This window comes from Phaenicophaeus curvirostris (genome assembly GCF_032191515.1).
Source record: "Phaenicophaeus curvirostris isolate KB17595 chromosome W unlocalized genomic scaffold, BPBGC_Pcur_1.0 scaffold_34, whole genome shotgun sequence".
NCBI classification, from domain to species: Eukaryota; Metazoa; Chordata; class Aves; order Cuculiformes; family Cuculidae; genus Phaenicophaeus; species Phaenicophaeus curvirostris.
In genome coordinates, this window is record NW_027206663.1 from 1,658,482 (window position 1) to 1,670,679 (window position 12,198).

General features: G+C 44.4%; 1 protein-coding gene across 1 annotated transcript; it reads right to left on the reverse strand.

Moving 5' to 3' along the window:
* Nucleotides 1–282: 282 nt before the first annotated feature.
* On the reverse strand, nucleotides 283–5,486 carry LOC138733785 (uncharacterized). Its single transcript, XM_069881272.1, is given in 4 exon segments — nucleotides 283–1,509; nucleotides 1,512–1,586; nucleotides 1,588–2,840; nucleotides 2,843–5,486. Coding segments are annotated over 4 exon segments (5,199 nt in total).
* Between the last annotated feature and the right edge of the window lie 6,712 nt (nucleotides 5,487–12,198).

The following is a 12,198-nucleotide window of genomic DNA, read 5'->3' on the forward strand; positions in this document are numbered from 1 at the left end:
CAAGGGCTGGTATCAGGATGGGTACTGCTCACCTGGACTGCGACATATGTTCCCAATGTTCCCATCCAGCCTGTTCGCTAAAATAGTACACTTGTGGCAATAGCTGGATTACTAAACAGCACAAATCGTTTCTAAAAATCGGCTGTTCACTTGTGCTATTTTCTGCTGTCACTAAACCAGTTTGAGTATCTATGATTGTCCATTTTACCTCTGCTGGCTGGTATACGCTCCCGCTTATGCTAGAGATCACAGTACAAATTATGATAATTACAAAAAGCATTTTCAGTTGCTTACCCTTCGTAGTTTCAATTTCAGTCCATGATTTGTAGAGGGAGGCCCAACTGGTTCCCACAAGGGAGGTGTTTGCGCCTTTTCTTCAGTTGCTTTCTTGATGTGAGTCTCGTGGATCCAGGGTTTCAGTCCTTCCACCTTCACTGCTGTAGGTGTTGCCAAGATGACGGTGTACGGTCCCTTCCAGCGAGGTTCTAGATTCCCCACTTGGTGGCGCCGTACCCACACCAGATCCCCGGGCTGGTAAGGATGTGGCTGTGGACCTGTCGCTCCTGGGGCGGAGGCAGCTCGCACCTTTTCGTGTATTGCTTTTAGAGTTCCTTGTAAAACCTGTAAAGACTGGAGTACATGTTGGTCAGACAATTCAGCTATTGCAGCTTCCTGTAGCCGGGGACATGCGGGAGGTGGGCGTCCAAACAGTATTTCAAAGGGGGTTACATGCTTAACATACGGAGTACAATGCACGCGCAACAAGGCAAAGGGCAGGAGGTCTACCCATCCACCGCCAGTTTTCAGAATTAATTTAGTTAGGGTCACTTTTAAGGTCCGATTCATTCTTTCTACCTGCCCTGAGCTCTGTGGCCTGTATGCGCAGTGCAGGTGCCAATCCGTGCCAACAGCCTTTGCTATTGCTTGAGATACGGTGCTCACGAAGGCAGGCCCATTATCAGAACCAATTGCTTTGGGTAGCCCAAATCGTGGTATGATTTCCTCTAATAATTTTTTTGCCACCGTGTTAGCCGTTTCATGCCGGCTGGGGAACGCTTCCACCCATCCTGAAAAGGTGTCTACAAAAACCAGCAAATATTTGTAGCCGAATTTTCCTGGTTTCATTTCGGTAAAGTCTACCTCCCAATACACTCCTGGTTCTGTTCCCCTTTTCCTATGTCTTTCTCTTCTAGGTCTGGTTTTGGAATTGACCAACTGACATTGTAGGCATCTACTTATCACATCTGTTACTATTCGTTTAAGCTTGTGTACCTGAAACCTACTTCCTATTAATTCTCTTAATTTTCGTGCTCCTAAATGCATGCTTTGATGTATCTGACTTACTAGCTTTTTCCCTAATGTATGTGGGAGAATGATTTTTCCTGTTTCTGTCTTAGCCCAAGTCCCTTCATACTTCTTTTTTTCCCATCTGCTTACATATCTCAGGTCCTCTTCTGAATACTGCAGGTGTTCAGGCAGTGTAGGTTCAGGTATCAGGGTTAGCATCTGTGTTCTATCTCTTGTGCCGCCTGTTTTGCAGTCTTGTCAGCGAGGCTGTTTCCCCTGGTTACTTCATCTGTCTCTTTTTTGGTGTCCGGGGCGATGCATCACTGCTACCTGTTTTGGCTTCCAGATAGCTTGGAGCAGGGATAAAATTTCGTCTTTGTTTTTAATTCCTTTCCCTTCTGCTGTCAACAGTCCTCGTTCTTTGTAGATGGCACCGTGCACATGGACCGTCACAAATGCATACCGACTGTCAGTATAAATGTTAACTCGTTTCCCTTCAGCTATCTGTAAGGCTTTAGTTAGAGCAATGAGTTCTGCTTTCTGAGCAGAGGTACCCTGTGGTAGAGCTTCTTTCCATATTACTTGTTCAGTAGTTACCACTGCTACCCCTGCATATCTTTTCCCATCTTTTATGTAGCTACTACCATCTGTAAATATCGTTAAATCTGCATCTGGAATTGGTCTACCTTTAAGATCTGGCTGTACCCCAGTGATTTGGGCTAATACTTCCCCACAGTCATGTGGCTGGTCATCCAATTCTTCTGGTAGGAGTGTAGCTGGATTCAGCATGGCTGGTGGTTTAAATACAACTCTGGGTTCATTTAAAAGGAGTGCTTGGTACCCAGTAAGTCGGGTATTTGATATCCACTTATCAGGTGGGGTACAGAGTAAACCCTCTATAGCATGTGATGTTGTTATTTCTAGGTTCTGGCCCAGGGTTAGTTTTCCTGCATCTTTTACCAGTTGGGCGGCAGCTGCTGTGATCCGGAGACAAGGGGGAAATCCTGATGCTACAGCATCCAGCTTCTTGCTCAAATATGCTACGGGCCTTTGCCAAGCCCCTAATTTCTGAGTGAGAACCCCCTTAGCTATCCCAGCACGTTCGTCTACATAAAGGTGAAAGGATTTGGTTATGTCGGGGATAGCTAATGCCGGGGCACTCAGCAATGCACTTTGTAATTCTCTGAAGGATTTTTCAGCTTCTGGGGACCAGTCTATTGTAGTTGAATTGCCCCTGGTGAGCTCATATAACGGTTGAGCTATCTCTGCATACCGAGGTATCCATAGCCTACAATATCCCACTGTCTCAAGGAATTCTCTTACTTGTTTAGACGTTCTCGGCTGTGGATATCGTGAGATCACCTCCTTTCTTGATTCCAACAAGGAGCGGACTCCTTCATGCAGGTCAAATCCTAGGTATGTGGCATGTCTCTGGCAGAGCTGTGCCTTTTTTGCAGAGACTCTGTAGCCTTTTTCTTGTAGTACCTGTAACAGATTTCTGGTACCTTGCAGGCAGGCTTCGTGAGTCTCAGCTGCTATAAGCAAGTTGTCCCGTACTGCAGTAGAGCGATGTCTCGGTTTTGAGCTCGGTAGTCTTTCAGGTCTTCATGGAGCACTTCGTCAAATATGGTGGGTGAATTTTTAAATCCTTGGGGAAGCCTGGTCCATGTCAGCTGTCCCTGGAATCCGTTCTGTGGGTCAGTCCACTCAAAGGCGAAGTATAGCTGGGACTGCTTTGCCAGTGGAATACAAAAGAAAGCATTTTTCAAGTCAAGAACAGTATAAACAGTCCTTTTGGGTCCCAGGAGGGTGAGCAAGGTGTACGGATTCGGGACGGTAGGGTGGATGTCTTCCACCCGTCTGTTCACCTCCCTCAGGTCCTGTACCGGCTGATATTCCCCGGGTTCTGCTTTCTTCACGGGTAGCAGTGGGGTATTCCATGGAGATCGACAAGCCACTAAGATCCCATGCTGCCGAAGGTAGTCTATGTGTTTTCGGATCCCTTCCTTGGCATCCCAGGGGATCGGGTACTGACGGACTCTTATTGGAGTTGCTTCACTTTTTAAAGCGATTACTACGGGGGCCTGATCCTTTGCCAATCCTGGGGGCTTCCCCTCGGCCCACACTTTGGGAAAGTCAGCCAGTAAGGTCTCTATCAAATCTGCAGATGCACCATTCTCTTGTGGCTGTTTGTAAATCATGTGTTCGTCTACAGCAGCAACCAACATATTTATTGTTGGTGACCCCAAAGTGACAGCCAATTCATTCTCCAAAAATTGAATTCCTGCTTTAAGTTTATGGAGCAGGTCTCTCCCCAATAGGTTATAGGGAGCATTGGGTAATAGTAAAAACCGATGTTTTACTATTCCTGTTGCCAAGTTTAAAGTCCTTTCTGTAGTCCAAGGATGTTCCTCGGTTCCATTGGCTCCCTGGACCCATATTGTTTCTGTGGAAAGTTTTCCCATGGGCTCTTTCAGGGATGAAAATTGAGCCCCAGTATCAGCAATAAACTCTATCGGCTTCCCCTCCACTGTAATCGTGACCCTGGGCTCTGGGAGGGGGCTGGAGCCCCGGCCCCGTCAGTTTCTAGTGACGGCAACTCGGGTCCTCTTATTGGGACAGTCTTTTATCCAGTGTCCTTTTTCTTTGCAATATGCACGTTGGTCAATATCCACAGGGACAGCCCTTATCGGTGGTTACCTGGGATGGGCTCCTGAGTGTTCAGGTTTTCTTGGGCGATTGTTTGGTTGGTTATTCCAACTGCCTCGTGGGTTCCCTCGTCTCCCCGCATCATGCACAGCCAGTATTTTTGCAATTCTCTTAGTCTGTCTATCCTCTTCTTGTAAATCCCTATTGTTAAAAACTTTCTCTGCTATGCCCACCAGCTCTGTTAAGTTCTTTCCTTCAAAACCCTCCATTTTCTGTATTTTCCGCCTAATATCTGGTGCTGCCTGACTCACAAATGCCATGTTAATTGCTCTCTGGTTTTCTGGGGCCTCAGGGTCAATTGGACTATACATCTTATATGCTTGCATTAATCTTTCTAAAATTGCACCCGGGGATTCAGTTTTTCCTTGGATCACGGCACTTATTTTGGACAAGTTAATAGGTTTCTGTGCCGCTGCCCTCAGACCCCCCAGTAAAATCTGGCGGTAGAAACGTAGGCTCTCCCTACCTTCATCCATATTGGGGTTCCAGTTCGGGGCTTCCTTAGGGCAAACTTCTTCCAACTGGCGGGCATCCAACTGCTGGCCATCCAACTGCTGGCCCACTCTTTCGGTCGCCTCTTTATGTGTTTCTCTGAGGATCCGATCCCTTTCCTCAGCAGTAAAGAGAGCCATTAATAATTGTTGAATGTCTACCCAGGTTGGCTGGTGTGTTAAAAATACAGTTTCTAAGAGCCGGATCAAATCCTGGGGATTTTCAGAAAATGGTTTATGTTGCTGCTTCCAATTATGAATATCGGACGACGAGAAGGGGGAATATACTACTACAGGTGGCCCTCTCCCGTCAGATGGAAGCACTTCTTTCAGGGGCAAAACCAGAGCCGATAGTTCGGGGGTGGTTTCCAATCCTATACCATGCCCGGTAGATTTACATGACACACATTCGGACAGATTTGGATACAATTTTTGGGGGGTAGGTGGTCTGGGCATCTCCTTTTTCTCCTCCCCCGCATTATACACTGACCCAGATCGTGTTTTTGGTGGACTTAAAAGTCCCTCATTTATATTTTCAGGCTCCGGGTGATCTCTCCGGTTCGGATAAGGGGGAGGGGGAGGAGAGTTGTCCTCCTCCTCTGGAGGAGGCAAGACCGGCTTCAGGTCCCTCCAGTCCCTATCCGAAGTTTTCAGAGCTTGCCGTAATGGCAAAGTTACAGTCTCATTTTCAGGTGGCACTCGTGGTTTGAGCCAAGAAGGTGGCTCCTCTACTAAATAACGCCATGTCACAATATACGGAATCTGATCTGGGTGGTTGTCCATTACAATTGCTTGAACCGAATAAATTGCCTGAAGGGCAAACATTCCTTCGGGTGGCCAGCCCACTTGGAACATTGGCCATTCAAGTTGGCAAAGCATTTTTAATTTCCCCACGTGAACTGTATCTCCTGAGGAGGCAGCTCTATTTTGATAATCTTTGAAATGCTGAATTACCAATTCAAGTGGACTGACGTCCTTTTTACTTTTACCTTGTCCCATTTCGTATTTCAAGAAAACACAAAACACAACAATAAACACAATTACTATTATAATACCGCAAATCCCGCGTGCCCAACGTGAATAACAAAAACAAGAGTCTAAATTCGATACCCATAAAAACCAGGACGGACTCAGAGCGAGGGGAGGTTGGGGACTAGGCCCTACCAACCTTCTCAGAGAGCGGTGGGGCATCCCCGCACCAGCTCCGGATCAGGGAAGCAATACTGCGTCCAGTTTCTTCCCTAGTGAGCCTACAAATTGGAGCTCCACAAAATCAGAAACAGATTTACTCACCTTCCTCGAGGAAGCTTGCCTTTCAGAATCTGGAATCAGGATTCTTGTCTCTCTGTTAGCATCCCGGACAAGCCTCCAAATGCAAGGGTTCAGGATGCTAAGAGACGAGTCGGAGTTGCTAGCAACGTAAATGTTTATTAAATGCCCATAGGAAATCAGGTAACTGACCGGCCAGGGTCGCCCCAGACAATGGAGGACGACCCCGAATTGGTGCACTAAGGGATGTATTTATACTCACACAGACACATGCAGTTTCCATACAGGCTTTTGCAAGCCAGATAATAAATCAGCTAAGTTTACAGAGTTGTCTTAGTTCGGCAATCTTCAAGGTTTCAGTCCTGTTCTGTGCCAAACAGTTTCTAAATCCCCCCTTTTCCTCCCTACCTCCTTATCTCTGGGCAACTTGTTCCTTACTTGCACAATGCCGCATTCTTTGAGCTGGCTAATTAACTCCTGCTGGGGCCCAAGGTGATTTGTGATCCTAACACTGTCTAATTCTCATATCAAGAAATTCAGTATTAGGATTATATTTACAAGAAATTTTGGTATGGAAATACGTAGCTGGCTCAGAAAAAGAACTCTAAACTCTATATTGACATGTGAAGGGAAAAATGGCATACTTTTATAGTTTAAATCTAGTTTAGAAGCGTGTACACTAAAATACCTTAGCCCCAGGAAAATTTTCTGAATAATTACTACCACGTCCCTCTAATGTCACTGAAAATACAAATAAATCTTTTACATTTTAGCACTATTTGATATAAAATTTGTCATTAATCCATTTTGCCTTTACCACTTTGTTAGAGTTATTGGTTTAAAGCTGCAAAAAGGGAAGGAAGTGTTACAATCTTCCTCTATCCTTTGAATTTTTACCCCAAAGACATGTTTTTCCTTAGTATCTTCCTCTTGTCCTTGTTTAAGGAGTTGAGAAAATTATGTCCGATTGTTTTCCTTCCCTAGAATAATAATGCCAGTTTTGTGGCTTTTTAATTTACAAGAAACTCATTATTTGTAGCAAATGTTTACTCCAAATAACAGCTAGGGAACAGTTTCTAATTTTTAACCTCCATGCATGGAATTTGTGGTATTCAAAAATACTCTGATTGCTTCTATCCAAAATGATAAAAAGTTAAAAAAGGTGATATACCCAGAGCCGTTGAACTATTTTATCTAATCTCTCTGATCTAATATTCATTTCAGATTCCTATCTGATAGTTATCAGGGCAAGTCCTGTATGACCAACCTAGAGGCGTTCTATGATGGAGTGACCACTTCAGTGGACATGGGAAAAGCAATGGATGTGATCTGTCTGGACTTCTGTAAAGCCTTTGACACAGTCCCCCCTCAATGTCCTTCCCTCTAAATTGGAGAGATATGGATTTGATGGGTGGACTGTTCGGTGAATAAGATATTAATTGGATGGTCGTATTCAGAGAGTAGTGGTCAACGGCTCAAAGTCCAGATGGAGATGCATGACAAGTGGTGTCCCTCGGGGGTCCATACTGGGACCAATGCTGTTTAATATCTTCATCAGTGATATAGACAGCGAGATTGAGTGCACCATCAGCAAGTTTACAGATGACATCAAGCTGAGTGGTGTAGTTGTCACACCAGAAGGACGAGATGTCATCCAGAGGGACCTGGATAAGCTGGAAAAGTGGGCCTGTGTGAACCTCATGTGGTTCAACAAGGCCAAGTGCAAGGTCCTACACATGAGTTGGGGCAATCCCCGATTTCAGTACATGCTGGGGGATGATGTGATTGAGAGCTGCTCTGCAGAGAAGGACTTGGGGTGCTGGTCGATGAGAAGCTCAACATGAGCCAGCAATGTGTGCTTGCAGCTCAGAAGGCCAGCTGTATCCTGGCCTGCATCAAAAGAAGTGTGACCAGCAGGTCAAGGGAGACGATTCATTGGACACTGGAACAGGCTGCCCAGGGAGGTGGTTGAGTCACCTTCCCTGGAGGTGTTTAAGGCACGGGTGGACGAGGTGCTGAGGGACATGGTTCAGTGTTTGATAGGAATGGTTGGACTCGATGATCCGGTGGGTCTCTTCCAACCTGGTTATTCTATAATTCTGCCCCTCTATTCCTCTCTTGTGAGAACTCATCTGGAATATTGTGTCCAGTTCTGGAATACCCAACATAAGAAGGATATGGAACTGTTGGAACGGGTCCAGAGGAGGGCTACAAGGATAATCACAGGGCTGGAGCACCTCTGCTATGAGGACAGGCTGAGAGAGTTGGGCTTGTTCAGCCTGGAGAAAAGAAGACTCCAAGGAGACTATATAGCAACCTTCCAGTACCTGAAGGAGGCTTACAATAAAGCTGGGGAGGGACTTTTTGCAAGGGCATGGAGTGATAGACTGAGGGGGAATGGCTTTAAATTGGATAGGGGCAGATTTAGATTAGACATTATGAAGAAATTCTTCATAATGAGAGTGGTGAGACATTGGAACAGGTTGTCCAGGGAAGTTGTGGATGCCCCATTCCTGGAGGTGTTTGAGGACAGGTTGGATGGGGCCTTGGGCAACCTGACCCAGTGGGAGGTGTCCTTGCCCATGGCAGGGGGGTTGGAACTGGATGATCTTTAAGGTCCCTTCCAACCCAAATAATTCCTTGATTCTCTGATAATTGCTCTGACTGCCAGTCCTCAGCCATTGCACTGTCTTCCAGCACTACCTGTTTCTTTCCCACCAGATAGTGATAGAGGAAAACTTCCAGCTTCCTTATTTGAAAGACAGCAGGGTAATCTGCTATGGGCTAGCAAAATGCAATGCATTCTCACTCATGCCTAATCTTTTAGATGTAAATGAACCATTAAAAGTACTATCAAACAAACTTCTTTCCTGTTTCGTAGAAAGAGCAGTCTACGATAAAATTATAAAGAAGAATGAACTTGCTCAGGAGAGATGAGGTATTTGAGTCCGAATAATAAAATGATGTTTAAATGTGTGATGATAATACTAATGTGGAAAACTTATTAGGACACTTCAGAGAAAGACAGATTTTGGAAATTTGACGTTCTAAATGGTGTCAGTCATAATCTTTTGCCTAACTAAAAAAGAATGGCATAATTCAGCACATTGCATTCTATCAATCCATATCATGAAGAATTGTGTGGAAATGCTTTAGTTATATCAGAGAGAGCAGTGTATTGAACTGCTTGTCGTACAGGGACTTGGGTATATAAAGACAGCAGCAGAAACTGAAGCTATGAATATATATAGGAAGACAGGTATTTGTAACAAAAGTACATAGTAAAAAATTAGGTAACTGGGTGTTACAGAGCTGTGGGAAAGTAACAGTACATATGGAAAGTAACTGATAACAATTCAAAGCCTCGCCCTTCTTTCTCACCTTATCTATGACTCTAAACCAGATTGTAAAAAGTTCATTAATCATTAGTAAATTAGAAGTTTTTACAGAGAGGCTAAATGAATTGCTCAGAGTGGATAAATAATCAAGCAATAGCTTCACTCACTGCACTGAAAAATTAAACTGGGCTTTGCCTTTTTCCTTGTCAGCATCTAGTTTTATTTTCTGAAATATTAGCAATTGTTGAAAACATCCTGGTGCAAGTTGTTGCTCTCAGAAATAAACACTAAGTGAGACATTTTAGGAAAGAAGAGATTTGCCAGTATGGATATTTTTGTTTTCAGAATGATTAATAACATCAGATACATTACCAGTACAAAACTTCCTTTAAACTTTCTTGAGAGGTACCTTGATGTTATCCTTCATCCCATCCTATGTCTTATGATTGTAAAAAATGTTCTCTTCACAACATTAAAGATTATTACCTCATCTTTACAGGCAGTAAAATGCATTCTTTCTAATGAAATCTATAAGCATTTTTCTCTCTCTCAGGGTCATTGGGCACTGGAACAGGCTGCCCAGGGAGGTGGTTGAGTCACCTTCCCTGGAGGTGTTTAAGGCACGGGTGGATGAGGTGCTGAGGGATATGGTTTAGTGTTTGATAGGAATGGTTGGACTCGATGATCCAGTGGGTCTCTTCCAACCTGGTTATTCTATGATTCTATGATTCTATGGCCCTGAACAGGACCAGATGACATGGTGACAACACCTGCATCCTGTCTACACTGTAGCCTTCACTGTTAGAAAGACCAATAGAGCTGCATTAGTGGAAGGAAAACAGCAAACAAATAAAAAATACTCCGTACAGATATTTCTTTATGAATGTGGAATATATTTGCTGGAATTGCTACAATTTCATTTCCCCTCTTACCTTGACTGATATATGTGGTCAGACATCAGCTACTGCAGAATGGTCTAGTCCACCTTCTTACTCTGAGAACATGTATATTTTTAGCACATTTTTCTGATGCCCTACTTAATTTCCACAGTAATTTCTGCTTCTAGTGCAAAGTTTTTCTTCTTACAGTACTAGGTACTGTACTCTTGCATTTGAGAAAGAGCATTTCAAGAAATCACTTTCAGATGTTATAAGAGTGGTGTTGTAGCTGTGATGGTTTAAGGATATAAGCAAACCTGGAACTGTCTGAGTTAATCATGGGTTGTAGATTTTAAATTCAGTGGTGGTGATGAATTTCCTGCAGAAGCATTGGAAGTACCTTGCACTGTTTAGTTTGCTTTCTTGTGTGTGTTGGGTGGATTCTATTTCAAATAACACATTTCAATGTCTTCTTGTAGTTAAGATATGTATTATGGTTGTAGTATAGTGTGTTTGATGCATTTGCTTGATGAATCATTCAGGGATGATAAGGGGAATTGTAATGAGTAACAGAAAGTAATTTGCTGATCAAGCCAACTAAAGGAGCAGCGATCTTTCTGTTTCAAAGCACAGGAACATCTTGTTTGAAAGGCAAAGCCACAATGCTATCTTAACTAAATGCTAAAAGTTAAGTATCTACTGAATTTACAACCAAGCCTTCTGAAACCCCCTGAAGCAAGAATTAAGAGCCACAGATCACCTCGGGCCCCAGCAGATTAGCCAGCTCAAAGAATGCGGCCTTGTGCAAGGAACAAATGGCCCAGAGATAAGGAGAAAAGAGGAGTTAGAAACTGTTTGATGAGAAACAGGACTACAACCTTGAAGACTGATGAACTGCGACAACTTTGTAAACTTAGCAGATTTACTATCTGGCCGTATGGAGATTGCATGTACCCTAGAAGAAGGGGGGGGCATCTCCAAAGATGCCAAACGAACTTGGAGGGGGAATAAAAGGGGTTGCTCCGCTTACCTAACTTTGCGAGCCATGGTGGAGCTGCGACTCCCCGGCCGCCCAGCGCTGCTTTTGCTTTCCTATCTAAATAAATAGTAAATTGATCCACGTTTGGACTTTGCGTTGTTAACTCAATTATAACAATTTGGTGCCGTGACTCGGATCCAGACAGTTGACTCGGACCTCGACTCTGGGAGGGCACCCCATCTTCGGATGGTCCCAGAGGAGAGTTCCGATCTAACTTACCTGGATTTTCCGAACTGAGATAGGAAAGCAAAAAGAAAGGAGAAATACTGCAGTTCCCCGTAATTTTCGTGCACGAAGAGTAAATTGGATACCGCCTGGTAGTACCGGGTGAAGACTCGAAAAAGAGTAACTTGGATACCGCCTGGTAGCACTGGGTGAAGACTCGAAAAAGAGTAACTTGGATACCGCCTGGTAGCACTGGGTGAAGACTCGAGAAAGAGTAAGTGGATACCGCCTGGTAGCCCCAGGTGAAGACTCGAAAAAGAGTAAATTGGATACCGCCTGGTTGCACCGGGTGAAGACCCAGGATAGGGTAAGTATACCGCTGGGTTGGGGATTTTTGGGTACCCGGAGTGCGAGTGAGTGAGACGTCCAACGGACTTAGGAGTCCACTGGACAAAGTGAGTGTGGACCTCCAAATAGTGCGGTTCCCATTGTCCGCGAGGACGTGGGCCACGAACGGAGGGAAGTGAGAGGATTGTGTGTGAGAAGGCACTTTTGGAAGATGGGCCAGAAGAAGAGTAAAGCCTCTGGTTCCATGCAGGAGAAAAGGGGTGGGGGTTGGCTCCCTGATATACCCCCAGATAGCCCCTTAGGATTAATGATTAGACATTGGGATAGTTTTCCCTCTATGGGGAAGGGGGGGGAAGCAGATAAGGACAGGTTTATATTGGCCGATTGATGGGCCTTTTGAAGATTGGATATGTCAACAATTAAATATATACGTTAACAACAAGCAACCCTTTAATAAAGAGGAGAGTGAATATGCCTTTTTATGGATCCTGAGTACAACTCAAACAGAAAATTTGTTCACATTAAAAGAAAAGAAGAAAAAAACTAAAAAGGAGGAGGATGAGATACCCGTATCTCCTCCACCTTACGTTCCACCTCCTCTGCAGAGTCAGGACCCTGAACCAGAATCTCTCCTCGCAGCTTCCCCAGAAAATGTGGAAAAAACTCCTCCTCCT